Source organism: Andrena cerasifolii, chromosome 6 (genome assembly GCF_050908995.1).
Source record: "Andrena cerasifolii isolate SP2316 chromosome 6, iyAndCera1_principal, whole genome shotgun sequence".
Taxonomy (NCBI): Eukaryota; Metazoa; Arthropoda; class Insecta; order Hymenoptera; family Andrenidae; genus Andrena; species Andrena cerasifolii.
The window spans coordinates 16,050,614-16,072,761 of NC_135123.1; the positions used below are offsets into that span (position 1 = coordinate 16,050,614).

The following is a 22,148-nucleotide window of genomic DNA, read 5'->3' on the forward strand; positions in this document are numbered from 1 at the left end:
AAATGTATCGAACTATAAATCACACCGTAAAGAAAGTGTTCCTTCAGCTCTTACTTAACATTCCTGCAACCAACTACGTTTCTACCAGCTGGCCTGATAGCGCCACCTGCTGTGCAAGGTTTTATGCAGCGCTCATGCAATATTCTAATTTTTGAATCAATGAAATTCAGTTTAAAATCACAATAGATTTACCAGATGGACCAACTAACAGAAGAGGTTAGTGTTTATTATAGACAACCTAGTGCTCCAACTTCCCCTGTCTGCGATAGCTAGAAGGCTTGTCCTAAATCCAGGAGTTTCCATTGGACGACTTAAAAATTAGTTGTGCTACGTGGTCTTAAATCTTGGTCCAACCTTTTTCGCACACCCTGTATAAATTTCTGAGCCGTGTCCGTGGTATCGGAGGATCGAGAAGACGCGATGAATTCGGCGAGTCCGAGGTGTCTGGCGTCGAATGGCCGGCGCGCATATATCCGGGTCGTGGCACGAGGATCCAGGAAAGCATTTTCTGCCAATTCCCGCAAAAAGGAGCATCGCTTCGTTCCCCGCGGAAATAACGGAACGCGGTGTAGCTGGGTTTGAGTAGCCGGATACCGTGAACTGAACGGGCGATATGCCATGGGTATTCCATAGGATTTCAGCGTGTACGTACGTGGGAGAGTGGTTCCCGGCGGGAAAGTGTATTTGGCCTGGTTTCTGCCCCGCGGTGAAACTTGCGGTTGAGCAGAGATTCAAGGAGCAGTCGATGCGGCGAAGTAACCTGGGCAGGGACGAATTGGCGAAAGGGAACCACCGCCGAGATAGGGGCGGAATAAGGAATACAGATAGGGAGTGCCGAGTCGTTTCAGCTACAACGCAAGGCAATAGCTAGCTGGGATACGCCGCAATAAGAGGGATTCGCGATAAACGCCGGTAACGAGCTGGAAAGGTAAAAAGGTCCTGAACGTACAGACGTCTTCAAGTTTCTTAAGTCACGGCCGTGTACTAAATGCTTTTTCCCTTCAATTGCTCTCGTGAATTTTCGTGAATGAAACTTCCTGTCATTGGGTAGAGATTCGGGCACATAAAGGGTACTCACGATTTTACGATGTTAATCGCGCCACACGGTGCAATGCTTGTCAGAATCTTTTAATATTTCTGGGGCAAGCCTTTTACAGTTAACTTCTCAGACTCTGCTTATTTGAAACATTTCTCAACTCTTATTTGACATTAAATATCATTCGCTGGAAGTATTTCCAAAACTTTGTTGGCGACAGTTCAGTCAGAATTAGTACATCCAGAATAAACTAATATTGAAATTTCATTTTTCCTTTTAAAAAGATAGGGCGCCTCTCCATCTTGCGACGCCCTTCAACCCCTCTAATCAGGTACCTTTAACTAGCTACTTGGAAGTGCTGTACTAGCCATAGAACAATAGACATTAAACTATTGATGCTGCACTGGGAGAGACACCTTAGAACTTTCTATGGCTTTTTATTCGCGGCCGTCATATTTTATAAACATTCCTTTAAGTAGATCTAAAAGCGCCATTAACCCTAAAAGGCTGAACGTTGGGCGAGAATGTGGGTCAGTGTCGTCGTCTTTTGGCTCGTTGGCTCGATACATTTACTGAGCAAGTTTCTCCATAAGAACAGGGTTGCTACTATCTCAAACAACCAATCATGAGTAAAAGCCCAAGGACGCGTAGGCGCGAGGGGGTGGGAAGGGTGGGTGCCATTTGTGTTAAGTTAACGCATAGTTAGCACGTGTTCGCGAACCTTTTAATGGCCGACATGATTTATGGAAAGCAAGTTTTAATCCTTCGAATGATAGAGCTTCGTCTGGGATGATTTATTATCAATTATGATTTATAGCCAGGCTATGGATTGTTCGCATAATACCGCCTCGCTGTGTCATCCTCTATCACCGACGCGTTTAATATAATGCTTCTTCTAGCGTCCGAAATTTACGCGGCAACCTGCTGACACGGTTCTGCATTCACTTGCCTTTCATTCTTTTATGCATTCCTAAAATATTTCTGGCGTCTAGTGAATTTTTCATTTCATGCGTCGCAGTGCAGCGCACGGTGACGCGAATTGCCATGTTTTCTTGATAACTAGAGTTAATCAGGGCGTGAACATTTTATTAGAAACTTGAACGGGGAAATTCTGGATTTTTTCCAGCGTTGGAAAAAATCCTTTGCTATGGGAGTGGTATTTAATATCCGTCAGTTTTAAAATAACTCTTCTTCGATGAATTTTGAATAAATTTGACGGTTCGAAAGCAAATTGTGGTATGGTAGTGGAAGCGGAAGATAATTTTGCAGTTTCTTTCTATCATGGGGAGCTTGAAGCGTGTTCTGATAAGCATACAGTATCCTCTGATGATAAACTGGACTTCAGTTGCTGGAAAGTTTCCCCCTGCGGGTAGCAGACATTTCCTGATCATAGACGCCTGGAAACGTAGAATTCTGTACAAAGCGGTTTTTCGTGTGTAATCAACATCCAATTTTAATTTGCTGTCTATTCAGTGGATTCGGCGCTTTCCCTGATTCAAATCGAAGAAATAATTCGAGGACAGTAAAAAGGGGAGAAATACAGAATAGGTTTCGTCGAATCATTAAGGGGTGACGATTATCCAACTGGCTTCGAAATCCAAATTTCTTTATGACGCAGATGGTTATCGTAGACCTTTATTTTCGGCGAGTGATAACAACCTTTTTCATAGCCCCTAAGGCAATCAAAAGTTGTCATGCAAGCAAGGGAAAACTATTTCGTTACAGCTGACGTATAAACTGGACTTGGAGTATTCTTTCCATATTCTTGAATATAACGCATCATGAAAATATTATCTTTTAATTGCACACATAATATAGAGTACATCTTTTGGAAACTGTTATCAGCTGCGAAGGGAATACGATACACGAGGTATAGGACACACCTACCACCTTATGGGAGTTCGTGTCTCCACCTGAACTGTGTTACCGACCCATAATTCGAGGACTGAATTTAGTGGCCTCTGTCATGAACAGCTTCCAACTCAGGAACTTCCCTGAAATGTGTTAAAATGCTGGAAGTTGCATGCGTGCCTGCATACATGTGACTTGTTTAGAGTGAGGCCGCGCTTTGGCTCGGTTTGTCAACAACTCACGCGGACTTCTCTCCGAAAATCTACTTCTTGAGAGCCCAAGCAAGCTATAAATTGCAAGATGACATTGTTTAGTAGTACTTTACGCGTAGTAGAACAGTTAACTAACATTTTCACGTATCGTACGCCTAAAAAATATTAAAAATTGACACTGTTACTGACATTCCCGCAAATCTCTACACTTCACGCATGTCTGGACGGTGGCCATCCTACGGATGATGAAAAGAAGGGGTCGGGGAAGAATCCCCTCTTTGTAGAAGGCATGAGACGTAAGGCTGAAACTAGACTAGACCTAATTCAAACCTTCTCTTCCCGAGTCATATTAAATGGCAAAAACTTAAGAGTCACAGACCAAGTGACATTTGCTTTGAGGCCCCTGCACTAAAGTGTATGTCCGGGCCATATGGAGAAACATAAGGAATCCATAGGTGTGACTTCCATATTGATACGATTGAAGAATAAAGAATATAGTTTTTCTGAAACAGGTATGAATCATCAGCCGAGTGCAGCGAATCGAGAATGGCGCCCCACAGTCGAGGGTGAAATATTCATTACAGCGTATTACGAAATTCTTTATTCTTTATCGTACCCATATGGCAGTCAGACCTTTGGATTCCTTATGTTTCGCCGTTGAAAATCATACCAAATATCATGCAAATCGGACTATTTTTAACGAAGTCAGCTTGAAATGATGCAAATCAATTTTTCATGTAATTTTTTTCATTATGATCCGAAGTACGCCGTTCTTGGTGTTATTTTCATCGGAGAAACACAAGGAATCGATTGGTGTCGTTTTTGCAAAGATTTGATGAGAATTGCAGAACTTGAACATTTCTCATTTCTTAAAGCCCCTTCGCGGGTCGAAAGCCATAACAAAGAAGCAAAGAAGATTGCAGCAAAGAAGTGTAGACGAAATTAGTTAATTATAGTTTATTGTGAGCGAACGTATGCACATTTCTAAACTGGTCGATTTAAATCAGGCAATTTACACAGATTTAAAGACAGGCGATTTACACACTTGTAAAATTACATCAGTTTGTAACAGGTCGAACAAGCGAGCACAATATTCCCATCAGCATACAATTGTTCACGTATTTTATGTACAAGCCATCGAAAAGGGGATAGTGGTAGGTATGTTAGTTTCATTCGATACCTTTAACCCATTCTTTGTTTCTGTCTTACACGTGGCCAGTATCATGCGAGGAGGTTGAGTGTGTCACATGCGGCGCACAGGTACGTTTTCGGAGAAGAAACATGTAGGGAATATGCAGATATGCAGCGTAGGATGCAAAACAGTCTCTTATTGTCATACTTTGCAAAAGAAACTGCAGCTGAATATTCATAATCTCCAATTTAAATAGAACCGAGAACTTTCCTACCCATAAATAACTAACTTAACTAATGCCGAGTCCAAAAATTCTGAGTCTCAGGAACATCGAAATCATAAGATTGCAGACTTAAATTTTAATTTTTTTTAACAAACACACAGTTGTTTATCAATTCCGCGCTGAATCAATACATATGTATCGACAATATACAGGAAATTTCAGACCCACAGGTTAAGACTTAACTGACTAATAGAACTCGCAAGAATAAACAAAAAGGTCTTAATAAACTATAGGTCCGCGAAATAAACGTTCTCGAGGTATTCAGCTGTTTAGTTATTTTTCTCACCATATGTACTGTGGAATCATTAATATCTCGTTAGTTCAGAGTATGATACAACTTACAGTGACTTCATAATGGATATGTTTAAAGCATGTATTAGAAGTATGAGACGCTGAATCATTTTAAATTAATTCCGGGACTAATAAATACCAAATAATGAGAAGGAATCCATAATTAAAACTTCCCATTTATCTTTTAGTGTAAAGCTAGATTGAATTTCTCACTCAATTCATATAAACGTAGGTATACCTAATTTATTTTTCATCCACGAATCTTAGCCACGAGAATGAACTAGGGTAGTTTTTATCATAATAACTTCATAATCGCTTCGAAAATGAAGCTACTTGGAGAGAATTATGTTACAACTGAAAATGTGAACAAAACTAATACGTATCAACGGTTCGAATGCGAATAATTATAAAAGAAAATCTGACAGAAAGATTGAATGTTTCGAAAGCGATTAATTAGCGGGCCTGTGTTTATTAAGACTTTGCTGCTTCATTTGAGTTCTACTAGCCAGTCAATTTTTTACCTATGGTCCTGAAACACCCTATACATTGCTTTTCCACTGAGCAAAGAGATCTCGTTAAGCATTTCTAAATTTTGAAGTAATGGGATGAATTTACTCGAAATAGTCAGACAGTGAATGGGTTAAAGGAAAGAGAAGTTTGGCATGTGTGTTACAAATCGAAGGAATTCGTTTAAACAAATTTCCATAACGCGTACACGTCGCCGAATAATATTCACAATCCTATATTGTATACAATGTACATGTGATTTATTTCACACAATAATTTATTCAGCAGTCGCGTCGTAAGTTGTCCATTGTAATACTGATCTGTTAATCGAAACACTTCCTGGCAGACCCAAATGAACGCACGGTCACGCGTGACCGCGTGTATTCGCATTTTCCACGGGTTTCGAGCAGCCCTATGGCGAATTGGTCGTCCAGGTACGAAGAAGGACCAAACTGGTGATGGCGACGTTTAGCTTGCTCAATCCCTCATGATGATTCGGTTGCGCTGAGTTCCATTGATCATGATGAACCGCTGCTTGCTTCTCGCCTGTCACGGAAGTAAACATTGCGTCTGATTAGAACGAAGATTTGCATAAGGATAACAAATATTGTAGAGATGGAATATGTATAATAATTACTGGTGGGATTTTAAGACGCTTTATTGCAAATTTTTTGGAGAAATCAAGCATACGGATATTTTTGACAGTTTCAGACTGTCTTAAGGCCCAAATAGATTAAATCTTGAAACCCTCCAAGGCCTTGAAAATTGTACAAGTCTTGAAAATAAATATTCACCCTTGGAAACCCTAATTATATATATCGTTTCTTTTGTATTTTTGTTCTTCTTTTAGTCAACTCATTGTTAGTACCGAAAAGAAGGTTACTAAACATTCAAATCACAAAAATTTGAGACATTCAAGAGTTCATACAAGTTGCAGGATGCATAGTACAAGACTATTAAACCTAAGGCTCTGGTAAAACATTTTAGGATCTCTTGAGTTTTAGGATCTTTTAACCCTTTCGTTACGGTATACATTTCCGAGAAAGTGCTTTTTCTAATTTTTTTTTTAAACTACTGGAGATGCTGACTAAAGTCAACGCTAGAATCGGCAGCTCGTAGCGAAAGGGTTAAATCGTCTTGAATTCTTTCACTTCTAATGTGATTCTGCTTTTAAGTATAAATTACAAACCTAACACTTTGCATTCAAAAGCCTATCTAGGACATATTTCTATTATTTATTATTCCTGCAGGTGTCTTAATGAATCCCACCGTTTACTCGATATTGTCAACATAAGGATTTCCGTTTCCTGTATGTTATTGCATTAGTTAGAATTTTATATCCATTTAACCCCTTTTATGCCATGTAGACAAGCACATTAATTCAATTTACCATTCAGGACATGAATATGCACCGCGACTGTGCTGAATTGACTCACTGAGCACGAGTATTCACCGCTGTCAGTCTTTTTCGCCCGTTCGATGTGTAGCTTGGTCACCAGATCTTCGTTCGACCTGAAACGTTATGCATGCTATGTTACTTCTTCCAAAAATAAACGTGAAGCTTTCTCCTCCAATCTAGGAACTAGATAATATTAGTAGAAAATTTGGATTTGGATTTGTCTATTGGATTTGGTTCCACCTGAATTCAGTAGTATCAGCTGATAAATAACACAGCTATAAGAGAACATATTCCGACGTTTTGTCAACATTGCAGCTACTTCCATCAAGGATTTAGACACTTATACGTATAGTAGAGGTGAGCTTCTTGTGGCTATTATCTCTTTAACATTCCTAAAGCTCGTGTCACGTACTGAGCAGATGTCTGAAGGGATTAGACCCCAAGATATTTAAGTAACCAGAAAATTCAATACGAAGCCTGTTATTGTACAACTCTCGCCGGAAAAAATCGTATTTTATTTTGCTCCGTCCACGGTGGCCTAACCCCTTAAGGGGTTATACCTAGTCAGGCGGCCGAAAAGCGGCAATCCTGATTTTTTCGTGCAAAAATCACGCGAAAAAAATCAGGGCTTCAACTTTAAATACCCATCATTTTGTTTTAAATTAATATTACTAAAGAAGTCTTTATTGTTTTTAGATAATCTGGTTCCGAATGGCAATGCTCACCGCAAAACCAAATTTTTAAAACCGCTTCTTGGATTTGGGTTGTTACTTTATTATAAACTTGAATATGTTTCCACGAAAAAATTACCAAATGTTCTTTAAATGTTGCTCTTTTAAATGCAAAAAGTTCTGTAATATTATATGCATCCGCTTTTTTAAAAAAAAATCACAAACATTCGGCTCTTTTCAGCCGACTGACTAGGTATAACTCCTTAAGGAAATAGGCATCAGAACTGTTGTCACTACAAAAACCTAAATTGGATAAATGTTCACCTCTACCTACCACAGACCGGTAATCCATGAACCGTGACACAAGCGTGGACATGTTAAATAGAGCTGAAATCTACAAACCTCTCACCATTATCTTTGCGTTTTCAGGTCTCTGAAGCAGTTACCTGCAATGCTACCAAAATGTCAGAGCATTCATTCAAAATAACATGCCATTCAATGTGAACCTTTGATGGGACCCATCTACGCATGAGAAGCTTCAAATATCTCACTCCCACAGACGTTTTGCTACACGAATTGATAGTTCGTTCATTTGTCCCGTCCATCAATTTCAATCCAGACAACTATCGCCAGATAACTCTGATTCAAAAGCAAACACATGATAGGAGAACCTTTACAAAGGACCGATAAATACAAGTGAGCAAAAGCACCGAGTCCGAATGGAAACGCTTGTCACGAGAGTGTCGCGCGCCTCGCGGAATGCCTCAAGCGAGATTAAACGGTTCGCTCGTTACTCAGACGTTGCACAGCTTTCAACAGGCGCAACCCGATGAAGCTCGTCGCTGATACGCAGATGGTTCGCGCCCCTGCACCACTGCGAGCCGGGGCACATTTGCGTGTTTATCTACCTAGCCGCCGTTCGATCCATCGTCATTCCTCTATGTATGCTCACCCATTAATGTGATAAATGTTGACGTGATCCGGCAACGTCTCACCATTTTTCCTCCAGACGGGATGCGGTATCCTGGAGTCTGGGCAAGATGGCTGCGCGACACACTCTAGCTCGATACCGCTTCCGGTTTTATAGTAGCGGTCCCGCAGCTCGTGCCTGGCCTCGTCCAAGATTCTAATGTCTGGTGCTGGAAAGCGAGTACAAGCGTTTCTAAATAGCACGGTTGAAGTAAAGTAGAAACTCCGCTATCCGAATTGACAGGGTGACATGATCGTTCGGATAAGGGAATTTTCGGATGGTGAGACACTCGCTTTCTTCGTGGTGATTATTCTATATTCCAGAAAGAATGATACAAGTAACAATACCAAAGATGAAAAATATCATTATCGTAAATATTATGAGTTACGAAAAATACTAGGAACTAGCAAAATACCCCCGCGCCCCGCTTCAGGCCAATGAGATATTAAGGATTCCATGAAAACACATTTCACTCCTTTTCACCACCCCCTTAGGCGTTGGTTAGGGCAAAATCCTGAAATTGGTTTTTAGGCATTTATGTGGGTAACCTTTTGAAGTAAAAACCAAGTTGATATCTAATCGGGCCTAAGAGATTTTCAGAAATCAGTGCAAATACATTTTACCCCTTTACACCCCCTTAACGGTTCGTTAGGGAAAAATCCTGAAATTGGTTTTTAGGCATTTGCGTGGGTAATCTTTGTGAGTAAGCACCGAGTTGATATCTAATCGGGCCTAAGAGATATTAGGGAGTCCCAGAAAATACATTTTACCCCTTTTCACCCTCTTCTTTTATATATTAGTAAATTATATAGATGCCCAACGTTTTATATTTTTGACAAGTTTTTCCTCCTGCTTTGTTAGAACAGTTACTACACGGTTCCTGCGTGATGGTATTATATATAATGTGTTAACGCTTGCAATGTCAATTTGATCCTAAAGTAGTCTGAATAGTATTCATTTTGATCGTTATAGAAGGGTGGAAGTATGTACTACGTTCGTAGCTGTTTCGATAGTAAAGGGGATAGGTATCCACTACACATCAGAGTTGGGCATTAACTAAATAAAAAATGATTTAAATAACGAATCGGACAAAAGTTATTTTAACTTTAGTTTATTCGACGAATAAATTTAATTTTTTTACTCGTTGAGCGTTTCAACTTCGCACATGACGGATGATTTTGTTAACTTTTATTCGTAAAGGTACATATACGACGACACTTTTGTGTCTGGATCAAGTGTATGCGACACTCGAAAAAATTTCCGGAAGATTGGAAACTGCCTAGAGCAGTCCGCGACACTGAGTTTGACTTATCGTCGAGGGAGTTGCAGCTAGACTGAAGACACTGCAACTAGCTTTAGCAAGACACAAAAGGCAGTTGATCTAGACACAAAAGTGTCGTTGTGTACACGTACCTTTATTCGAAATTTGATTTAAATAAAAATTTTGCCCATCTCCGCTACATATCTAATCATGAAAGGAAATATACTGTTCGGATAATACAATGTTCGAATGACAGAACATTCGGATAGAAGAACGCTGGGGTAACAAGTGGGTATTCGAAGTTTCACCGTATATTTCTAAAGAATATATCATTTTCTCTTATACATCGAGAGCCAACATTTTCTTTTCTATAACGACCTCTGAGCCTCGCGGTTTTCGCGAGTACATATGTAGTCATAATTGAACACGTGGTGAGCGACGGTACGAGAAAGTTTGAGCGGCAGGATTTATAAATGTAAAATACATGGCGCAGGAACTGGGGCTAAGGGCTTCCCTGGTGTGACGTGGTTACTACAGTGTTAAAAACTATTCCAGAGCTCGCGTACAGTTAGGCAGGCGAACTGGGGACGACATTTATTCACGTATTCTGGCAAGTGGAGTGCAGCAGGTTTGTTTCCAGACTTAGTAAATATTTTTCATACTATTAGGCCGCGGTTCGTTTGTAAAGTTATACGCTAAATACATATAGAGGGCACTACTCAAAACTTTGTAAGAAAATCAAGTTCAAAATTCTGTCTCTTCCAAATTCTGCATAGAAATGTATATATAAGTGGGAATCCAATTTAAGATCAATAGATCTAATCGTTAGAATATTGAAAAATGATTGAAATCGTATACATGTATACATACTTGTAATTAAAATTACTACTTGTATTATAATCAAGCTACCAGTGCATCGGGGTTTGGAAACAGCAAAATTTTGAAACTGACTTCCTCGTAATTTTCCTAATAGCGTGCTCTGTGCGTCTCATACATTATTATATTTATCATACATATTGTGCGCCTACTACATACAAAATTTGAGTCAAATCGACGACTCAAGCCTCGTGCACCCTCCCGGTTGTTCTTTGTTAACATTAAATTTTCATTATACCTTTCAGCCCTTCAAATTGCCTGTCTATTTCCTTTTCACTTTCCTATAATCACATTCCACTGCGATGAATCGCTTCATCGATCCAATACCATTACGTTAATCCTATTCCATGATCCACCCCTCCGCTCCTTTTCTTCCACCACCGTGTCATATCAGTGGCTTCGATGTATCCCTCTCGTTCCTATAAACAAATTTGCACAACAGATTCGCTTCGATTCTTCTCCTCGGAAGTGCGTCGCGCCTCCAAGGCGGCGAGCACTCGGGACAGTACCGCATGACATAATCGGGCGAGCGAGCAAACATGGAGGGGTTTGAACGAAACGCGCAACAAGGTGTCGCGCGCTCCTCGTCCGAAGGGAGCGCTGGAAGAATAAGGCGAAAAATAAAACGACCACGGGACGTGCTCTCGTTCCGGGGCAAAGTCCTCCGCCCTGTGGGCTTCCGCAATATTCCCGTGGCGTAATTGAATCTTTCCGGGGACCGAGTTTAAACTCGTTTCACTACCATCGTGGAAAACATCGCGCTTCGAGGACACCTATAGCCACAAATCAGTTTACGCGATTCGGTCCTTAGGCGCCTCTGCCGCCGTGCATCGGTTTCAGAGCATCGGCTCTTTAGGCAACTACTGCGCTGCACAGACATCCAACCCTCGCCTTGACGCATGCAGAGCCCATTTTGAGCCATTCCGCACAGAGCGGTGCACTACTGCTAGCGCAATTTCGAATGGGGTCATTCTTTACGAAAGAATATCCTATCGACAATGTGAGACAGTATTTTTTTATTTAAGGCGGTATTCGCTTGATTCGAGTGTGGTGGCTAAGTTCAGAAATATTGAACATTGCGGATGAAACGACTTCGTACAGAAAGTGAGTCGATATGGTACGATAAATTTTTTTTTTTTCCAATGGCTTCATTTTCGAGGACATCGATTTTCAAACTCCATCGAGTACGCGCGTACTTCACTACTCAGGCAGCCGGCTTTTACCGACTTTATCAGGTTAAATGGTACCTAATTAGGATGTCAAAGGTACTACGGTCAATGAAAAATATTTCGAGGTGGGAACTTTCGTCGTGCTCTTTGCCTGTTTCTGTTATAATCGCAATAAGCCTCCATCAACACCCGAAAGGAATAATCAAACTTTCAAAAATGACCAACGTGGGTCCGACAAGAACCTTCAAAGAAGCAAGTAGTTTCGAAAGCCTCGTTCTGGGAAGTAACTCATTCGAGTTTTTAAAACTCCACGCGAGTCGCGCAAGCTTAGTTCAACTTATAAACGTAAATCACTATGCAACGAAGTATTTATCTACTTTGTATATAAATCTCTTTAACCCTAGAGTACCAATGTACGTGCATGCCTCTGCTCTTTTGCCCGACCAGCAGTGCCACTAGTCACTACCGGTGTTTGATTTTCATTCTCCTGTTTCTTTTTTACCGAATAAAATTTGCCAGACTTTAATAAAATGAGAATTGTACTAGGGTTTGTCGGTGTTTGAAAACCAGGTTTACAAGCCGTGTTTTTTCATACATTTGTAAAATTGGAAAATCGGTTTCTCAATTTTTAATATTCAAATAATTGAAAAAATGCGGATTTGTACGGATTCTAGTTATATTAGCTTTTCTCTTGTTAATTTGGTTTTGTATAGATAGAGTACCTACATCTTATTTTGTTATATTTTTATAATTCCACAAATATTAAATAAACTGAAATATTTAAAAATAAGTATAAATATTTTTTACTGTTTTAATAATTTTTTTTTAAAAAATTCGAAATCCGTTTTTTTTTTGGAATACTGGAATCCGAAAACCAATTTCTTCCAAAGCCGGTTCTTCTATAAACCATAAATTGTACAGTAAGCACAAAACGAGAAAAAATTGTAGAAAAAGTAGCATTTGAGAATACTAATAAAAAAATAAAATAAATAATCAATAAAATTTTTACGTATCGTTAAGAATAAATGAATAAAGAATAACGAAAGCTTACCAAAGCTTTACATCATTCCCCGCACTCACAGTTCTAATTCCACTCTTCAAATCATTAGCATTTACCAAAACCATCAACAGAAGCGTGAAGGAGCAACAACAATAAAGGTTGTCGGGAGTATAATTACCACCACTTGTCAAGGGGCAGAACGCTATAAATGCTGGGGCTCTGAACCTACAGCCGCGTGTTCCCAAGCGATGCAAAATATCCAGCGGTCCTGAGAATGGAGCGCTTGCGAGCGTGCACAGCACGATTCCCTGGAAGCAGCATCCCGCTTTCTAAGCGCATCGTTCACCAGGCGTTGATAACGATAAAGGCGTGCTGGGAAATCATCTTACTGCAGCATCGTAATGCCACTATCGATCCAGAAGCTTTACCCATGGAAGCTCGTTGCGCTGCGCCCTAATTGAACACGAGCTTCGCCGCTGCCACGCGGGGAAGAGTGATTGATATCGTATGCGAAGTAACGCGCTGGCTGTCTTTTCAAGTTGAACGTCACAGAGGGGGCGCGCGTTTCTCAACGAAAATCGATCAGATCAATTGATCGAACCGTATCCCCTGACCGATATACGAGCACGGGAGCGAGCAACTTCCGCGCTCCACCCCCGCCGTTTCCCCTCTTTCTTGTTTCGCCAATGTGCCAAGTTTTAAACAAAAAAAAAACGTTCTACTGTCATTGTTCCATTTCCTACCGAAGACACGATTCAATTTTCTGTCAGGAAAGTTAAATAACTTGCCGATACTGGCGGCAATGACTTCAGAAAGAAATCATTTTTACTGGATTGGCAACTGGAAACGAAAACTTATTCGGTTAGCACCACTGTTAATTTACTTTTATTGGGAGTTCTCTCGTAAATTGAAAGTTTATGAAGATGTAAAAGGAGGTAAAAGGTTTTGCTACTTTTTATATTATTAGAATCAGGTTTCGTTATATCAATTTTTTGCACAGTGTTCCAATCGACGAAGATTTTCAATTTTCTAAATGGAAAGCTCTGTTTCCTTTTCTACGTGACGTGAAAGCGATCGTCAAGACCACTGCAATGAAACAAGACACAGTTACATAGGTGAGGTGAGGAATGAAAGGAATTATTTATTTTATTCCTTTTCTGTCTTCTTCAAATATTTGCCATTTACGACAAAAAAACAGTGACCTTGCAAAAAAAAGATTGCAGCCCCAACTTTACCAACTTCAAATAAATTAGAAAAAGTTGTTTATAAAATTAAAAAGAGAATAATAATTGAAAAATATATATTTTCACACAATACGTAGTAGTTATTCAGTTGATAAGACTTTATTTCTGTTTCTGGCAAATTTTTCAAATCTGAAGCATTCGTATTGTGCAGAACAGTAATGGGTGCAGATTCAAAATTTGCAATAAATCGCTCATTTGTCACCGGATTTGCATCAGACGTGCACTAAACGTTGCAGAATTTTGTTTACATATATTACACGTTGTAACTGAAAAACTGTCAAAACTGGAGCTGCACCCCTCTTGCTGCAACGCCCTCAATTCGAACCAGTTTGCTTCCCTTTTCTCCTTAAAAAATGAAACGATGTTAGATCTCCGACAAAAATGTTTTTGCTTAGCTTAGTTAAAAATTGAGTTGCACCCCTCTTGCTGCAAGGTCCTCGATTAAAGAGCAACATAAATGAAGCTCAACTTAAAGTCGACATATCCCGATGAGAAAACCTTTCTTCTTTCCACAAGCCTTTATTTAGCCATTTCCACATGGCCCTCGATTCAAACAAACCCTCGCCTGCCTCACTGACGTCGATAATGCCCCAGCTTTACGAATTTAATTCCGCCTAACGGGCACGCGGAAACACGTGAAATCCTCAGTAGTCCGGCATGAAAGAGGCCCGAATCCAATCTATTGACCGAGATTTCAACAAAACTCCCCGACAAATACATTCGAACCCGCGCCCCTTTGAACCCCGGCGTCCCCCATTCCCGCCTCACAATCTCCGCCTCAATTAAGCTTTTATTATCCGGCTCATAAGTGACCAAATAACTTCCGATCGTTCCCAGGCCGAAACGACTCGAACGAGATTTTCGCCGCTGGAAAAAAGCCCTGCCGACCATCTTCTAATTAAAGGGATACTTTCCAGCTGCCGATAGCCTCGAATGAAACCAGAGGAAAAAGGAACGGTGAACAAAGGAGTGGGGGAACGGTGAGTTGGATGGAACGGCGAAAGGGATGGGGCATGAACTCGTAGAGAAGAGAAGGAAAGGGTCGATGAAGGGCGAGGATGAGTAAAGGGGGAGGGCCAGAGGACGAAAATACAGTATCGAGTTGAGATTCCGCGAAGTCTCGCTGAGCGGGGACTTTCCGGCCGGAAGCTTTGCGAAAAAGTTTTCCTACTTTTAACTGGATTAAACGGAAGTTCTGCGTCGCCCTTTCCCCGAGGCAACAACCGCCACCGAGACGCAGGAATACCAACATGGTGTCGGCAAAAGGCGGTTCTATGGGTGCGCACCGAAACACAACCAGCGACTAGCTAGCGAAATTTCCACCGGTCGGACTGTCGCGGGCAGGTCGTCACTGTTCCCGTGTTTTCGCTTCATTGTGTCAGAAGGAGTGGAAGGTGCGGAGTTCGGATTTTTATTTGATGTATAGGATAACAGCTGCGGAGCTGCAGGCGTCAGAGAACGCTAATGAAAGTTTATGGCTGATAGTGGTTGTACGATTTTTCCGACGGCAGTTTTTGACAGATGGAATAGCGGTGCGGCGGGTGTTTCGACGAAGAAATGACACGAATGTGTGGGTTTTATTATAGATGTCAGCTGGCTGAAAGGTTAACTTGGCCGAGAGCTTGACGTAACGGTAACTAGAATTTAAAACGGCTTTCGCAGAGTGTCCGCGGCAAATCTCGCGTCCGCGAGGTCGATCTGCACATTCAACAGTGGCGAAGAGAAAATAGGAATTTTAAGTAGGTAGCCGCTTCGTACCCTGATGGAGAGCCCAGCTCGAGAGGATTCGTATCGCGCCCTCGATACGCGGAGGGAGCGTTTTCCGATTTAGAAAAGCAAGAACGAGCTGATAATTCAGAGGTCCCCGTCGCAAAAGGAGGCCTTTATTAAAAGAGGGCGGAAAAGCGGGGTGCACGCAATTAATCAGCTTTTTCAGCGCTCACTCTCCTCGCTCTTCGATGCACCCCCGTCTATACTCTTGAAAATGACACCTATCTTCCCGGTAGATTGGCTTCTACTCTCGTTAAAGATCGCTTGTGCTTGATTTTTTGCGATCGGTATCCGTGAATAATTTCCTTGGCGTCATTGCCACGCGCGTGGAAATTGTTTATTAAAGTGCCAGGGAATTATAAAGAATTAAAGAAGCTTTTTCTCAACATCAAGGATTCTGAATATACAGCACAGCAACAAAGTCAATGGCATTTAAATTGCAAATCGTCTTTATACGGTACAATATCCCTATATTAAAATTTTAAATTTAAACAAACCCTTAGTAATAAAATGTTGAATAATGCGTCAGACGCGTTTCCTACCACTTGCCCACTTTGATGGCCCCCGGTGATTTATGTGGCCATGTTTAAAGCTACGCAGTAGTTCATCTGTAGGTCCATAATTCCTGATACTTAAGTGGATAACTATTTTTATTCTCCGTTAATTTCGGTAATTTACTATATCCCATCTACCCAAAAATACTTAAATTTGTGTATATATGAAAGTTCACACCTGAAACATCTCTTACTACCACCTCCCCTCTTTGTAAAACATTTGGTGCTTTGTTAATTATAATTAGCTAGTATAATAGCAAAGAATCCGTGAAATTGTAATTTATATGACGGACGCAAGTACACTCTACGGCTCGTGTGTATTTTTTCGCTTGTACAAGCACCGTTTACCATTACAACAAATAAGCAGAAAGTATGATGACCAACGAACACTGTAGCATAAAAAATTTCACAATTATTTCAAGATAACTTTTAGCAATTGATGCCTCTGTTTCATTACTTAATTGACATTAACTTCCTCCATTTTCATGCTTGTTATTTTCAATAATTCTTCCTGAATAGTAGTACACAAGCCACGGAGAAACTTTAAGATAATTGCTTAATAAGTTTCGCGTGAATAGGAATTATCACTGGCAATAGTTCCAAGGAAACAATTAATCTTGTTTAATTCATCATTCTAAAACTTTTCTGTAAAATTTACTCAATGAAAAGCAAGCTCAAGTGCCCTAGTACCTACTTTTACACAAATCCCAAACTCTTGGAGCTAAACGATGGACAGCATTCAGTTATTTCCCTGTCATGGAGGATCTATAAACAACGAGAAACAAACAATGCCATTAGAAGCCACAATTGGGATCAGAACCGAACGGCATTCCTTGGCCGCGCACTGTCTATTCTTCGAGTTCTTCAATCTAAGAAACAATCGTACCGAATGAGCCTAAAGTGGCCATTTTGCTGAGCCACCCCTTATTATATCGTCGCAGGGAAATGAAGAAACAGCGCAACCTCTTTCGGTCGGGTAATTGCAAATTCGGGTATAAACGGGTCCCGACGTGCTGTAAAATCAACGCACGCCTCTTGCTGTGCTGTAATTCTCGACGTTTGGGGGACCCTCGGGGCGCAACCTTCAGGAAAATCCGAACCAGCCCTACGTTAAAGTTCCAGTTCAACTGTCGTTTGCAACAGCCTCCACGTGTGGGCGAAGTTGATTAGGTTCGCGATAACGGCCACGCGACGGTAAGTTCCAAATTGTACGCACTCTCATATACCTACTGCTATGTGTAAATGTATTATATGGAAACAGCTATTAAGGCAAGTTCCAGCAAAAGATAGTAGGTACATATTTCAAATAACGAAATTCCAGCAGAGCTCGGAGCGCTTAAGCGTTAGTTAACCTTCCTTTCAACATGGACGGCGATTAATGCATGCCGATGCGTCAGAATGTATATCAATGCATTAATCCTTTTACAGTTAAACAACTTGGCGCAGCGTTCCCAATAACTGTCCGGCTATTTTCAGAAAAGAGGGAAGATGTAATTTTATTCAACCTACCAGCTTCAACTTAACTTTTTCTTTCTTAATAACCTGAACCTTTAAACGCTTATTTCAGAAAAGGACTGACAGTTTGGACCAGCGTTTCCCAATTAAATTGTGCCACAGAGTCCTTCAAAACTCACTAAAGTTTAGCGGATCCTCCAACCTGAACTATTTTTTTTTTGTATGTTTTGTATGATTCTCGTTGAATAATTTACATATTTTTTTAATGTTTCAATTTTATTGTAACTTTTCGCGGAGTCATAAACTTTGTATCGCGGAACGCCAATCGGGAAAAGCTGGTCTGGATCGTGCACAGTTTTGCATATAAGATGTTAACAGGTCATAGATACGTTAGTTGGTATTGAAAGGATTAAATCAATGGTATTGGAAGAATAACACACCGAATTTTCGGTAGGGATGTGCTAATGAGTGCATTCACACGTTTGTAATCAATTTCCAAATGAACACAACACCGACCGTAACATTGACATACTTCAAGAGGTTGTAACCGTTGATTACTCGTTGTCACGAAAGATCTATGACGTTCTGTGAACATGGACTGTGACAGGTCTACTACGAGGTTCCAAGAGACTTCTCGGGAATGATGGCAGCTTGATTACGTGGCGTCAAAGTCATAGCTACTGGAGGACTAACGACACTTTAAGGGGTTATACCTAGTCAGGCGACCGAAAAGGGGTGAATGTTTGTGAATTTTTTGGGGAAAGCAGAAGCATATATTTTTACAGAACTTTTTGCACTTAAAAGAGCAACGTTTGAAGGACATTTGGTATTTTTTTCGTAGAAAAATATTTACGTTTATAATAAAGTAACAACCGATATCCAAGAAGCCTTTTAAATACTTTGGTTTTGCGGTGAGCACTGCCATTCGGAATTAGTAAATGGAAACTAGCAGAAACATAAATATTTTTCTACGAAAAAAATTACCAAATGTGCTGTAAATGTTGCTCTTTTCAGTGCAAAAAGTTATGTAAAAATATATGCTTCCGCTTTTAAAAAACAAAAACATTTGCCTCTTTTCGGCCGCCTGAGTAGGTATAAACCTTTAATTAAATTCTTCCAACTTCCTTTTTACAATACAGCTCGGTTTTTGAGAAAATTGGAGTTGAAGCTTCTTCAGGCGCGCGCACACACCTGGAGAACGTTAAGTTTCGATTTTATGGATCCTTCAATTGTTTATTTCATAAGAATAATAATAATAAAGTAATAGCGATAAGAGGATGGCTTTCTAAATGTTCGTAAATACAAACCCGCAAAAAACTTTTGAAGTATGTACACGAGTACCTGAAGAATATTCATAATTAATTTTTTCGAAAACGAATGTTTCCCTAAAAAAAATCCGATTTCATTTTACATGTGAAGTCACATCTTTCTTGCTTAAAACATTCATTACATGACATCTATATTATCACATGATATTTAGCAGTAAATTTTTCAGCATTTGATTCTCAACCACTTCATCAGAGATCATTTTATACATGAATCTTTACATTTCAATATCTCTAGACTTTAGGTACTTAAAAGGGAAGATAGGCAACCCGAAAATTCAGAAAATTATGCAACTTTGTGAGATCCATGAAAAGAATCCATGAAATCCTTAAAAAATTCAGGTTTTTCAAGTCACACCCATCACCAATCCTTAATTCAATAATTACTTATGCACAATTTTCTAGATATAACAAAACGATGACGAAAAAGAAAATTCTGTATTTTTTTTAAGGGGTGTTCTTACCCCCTGAAACCGCACTACGACACCAACAAAAAGTAGGTTTGCATTACCGATGAACTACTCTACTTCCACACAAAGCTGCATAATTATCTGAATTTCCGGGCTGCTTAAATTTCCTTATCAGTAACTCGAATACTTGAATTTTCTAAAATACCTGCAGCATGCCCAGCTGTGTATATACACTTGTTCGATCACAATAGCATGCGAGGCTGAAACACCAATATATAGTGTATTAGCAAGAGGTGGACGTGGTGGCAGCAAATATAATTAAACCTCCAGATACAGATCGAATTCGTCGTGTACAGCTTATTCAACCTTCGAATCTTTTATCTGGGTAATGGACGTCCTTCGTTAAGGCATCGTATACTTCTGGATGGCATTTGTAGGTAGAAGAATTCGTATTGCTTGATATCTCAAATCTGCACTCGTCACCACGCACCCGTAGTGTCTAATAGAAACGCAGCATTACCTAGGACAGTGACGTTAGTGACCAGCATTCTCGGGGGATGCGTATTCACTTGACAGACGTATAATCCACGGTCCTCCCTCCGCACCCCAGCGATCGCCAGTCTCCAGTTGTTTGGGTATCGGAAGCTGACGCTGTACCTGGGATCGGAAATGTGAGTGGTATTACCCAGAGTTAAAAGGGATGCCCAGTCGGCGTTCCGGCGTAACCACATGACCTATAATTGTGACACAGATTCTACATTTGCATGCGATTCTGCATAACGACGCGCGTAGTTAGAATGCAGGCGGTTAAATTAGGGTGCATCAAGAGACGCTAATTGCATTGCAACGTATTATATGTTTAGGACACTCGCTGCCAGGTGATGCGTTTACCTCGCGGTAAGGGACCTTTTTAGTGATCAGCTGCAAACGTGTCTCTTCGGTTTAGATAGTTTACTACAGCTTCTGCCCCGCGCAGCATGACGCATTTAGGGAATCCGACTTTAACCGCGCGTATTACTGCTTCAATTACAACACGGTAATCTCAAGGTGCCGTCGAAGATCGTAATGGCATATGTTATCTTTAGATAAAGTCAAGATAGAGATTCGTTTGGATGCATTGTTCAAGCTAATTAGAGGACTACCTTACTCGAAGAATGTGATCGAGTTCTTTACGCTACTGATACTCTACAAACCCACAATATTCAGTGGAAGTTCTATAATATTAACCCATTCACTGTCTGGCCGTTTCGAAAGACTTCTGCTGACAGGTTCCACTCTAAAATTTAAAAGGCCTTAATGTCGAAATTATTCTCGATGAAATCGATACGTGTAGGAATATTGGTTGACTGAGGATGTGAGTGGTAAGCGAAGGGGTATTAAAAATATATCCAAATTTAACGATACAAGGTTAGAATTTATTCGATTTGCTTTGCGCGTCAGTGCACATAATTATTATGCACAGACAGGGAATGAGTTAAAAAATAGATTGGTTCTCTTACTTTTCGGATTTGAGATCTACGCTGATCGGTATACGTATCGTAACGGACAATTTGCGACGTGACGCGAATCGATACCTTCTTTCCAGAGAGCATTGCGACGCGACAGTCAAGGAGAGCTGGTGCGCCAAGATGTAACGCCACGTTCTGAGAGCCATTGATCCCCTGTCCTTCTGCATTTTCGAAGTAAGGGTCCCAATCTGTGACTCGATGGTGCCTCAGTCGAGGAATTCGAAGGGGCGGCAGGTTGGCTATTATCTCGTCTGGAACAAAGCCACGAGTGCGGGGTAGGTACTAGTGTCTTCATTGAATCAGTTTAAATATACGTTTATTGTAAGTAACATTTTTACAAGCACGAAAGTCGCTATTCACAACAAGGATTTTTTAGGCCCTTCTATTAGTTTACTTACGGTATTTGAACCGTTGGGCGACAGACACGTGGTCCATTTCGAGCCATCATAGAATACTGTTCACGTAGCTGTCAGAATAAGTTTCTACAGTGGATTTGGAACTTGTTACGGTGTAACCTCCTCATTTCCTTCAAGCAGTCACGTTAATAAGTAACGAATAACATAAGTACTGTCCGGGTGGGTCAAAATGGACTAACTGATCGAGCGAACATTATCCTACTTTCAGTTTATCGTTTCTTAATAATTGTATAAGAGTATTACGTTTTGAAACATCTTAAGAGCAATGCATCACTGTAGTAAAATACGATTATTACATATGTACTTAATAAACAATAAATATTCCTCAACTCGTTCAAATTAAGCTATCATACGTCTGCGAATTTCCTCGTAATTTAATTGCACTTTGCAAATGAAGAGAGAACAGTTACGTCGCCCACGAACGTGGCGCAAAAAGGGGATAAAGTAGAACTATAATTCTAATTCCTCTAAGGGTACAATTTCCCCAAGATTTTCGCGTAAGCTACAGGCATCCGTCTTACATGGCGGCCTCGTAATAGGATTCTCACGGATGCGTCGAGCTTGTATAGGGAAACGTTAAAAAAATGCGAGCAACGCGTCCAAGTAAATTGCAACCCTCCCATTCCATGAATCATTCCGCGATCGTTGGTTTATCAGCTGCAGCATCGTCTGCTAACAACACTATTTGCCACGATATAAATCACGAGGGCTCTTTATTAAACCGTTAGAGAGGAACAGACACTTCGCATGATTTACAGTGCTAAGAAAATTTTTCATGTAAAATCTGTCACGGAGATTAAGTTTTATC

The 22,148-nt window shown here is 40.4% G+C and overlaps 1 protein-coding gene across 2 annotated transcripts in view; it reads right to left on the minus strand.

Moving 5' to 3' along the window:
• Window positions 1–4,041: 4,041 nt before the first annotated feature.
• LOC143369948 (zwei Ig domain protein zig-8) overlaps window positions 4,042–22,148 on the minus strand; it is a 70,363-nt gene continuing 52,256 nt past the window's right edge. The window contains exons 3-7 of one of the 2 annotated variants that reach the window (XM_076814460.1): window positions 20,991–21,175; window positions 19,937–20,150; window positions 8,335–8,521; window positions 6,749–6,824; window positions 4,042–5,858 (exon numbers count right to left, since the gene is read on the minus strand). In XM_076814460.1, coding sequence (XP_076670575.1) covers window positions 5,790–5,858; window positions 6,749–6,824; window positions 8,335–8,521; window positions 19,937–20,150; window positions 20,991–21,175 — 731 coding nt within the window. In that variant the 3' untranslated portion in view covers window positions 4,042–5,789. Of the gene's footprint in view, window positions 5,859–6,702; window positions 6,825–8,334; window positions 8,522–19,936; window positions 20,151–20,990; window positions 21,176–22,148 lie in introns of both variants that reach the window. The other variant, XM_076814459.1, reaches the window with a different exon arrangement.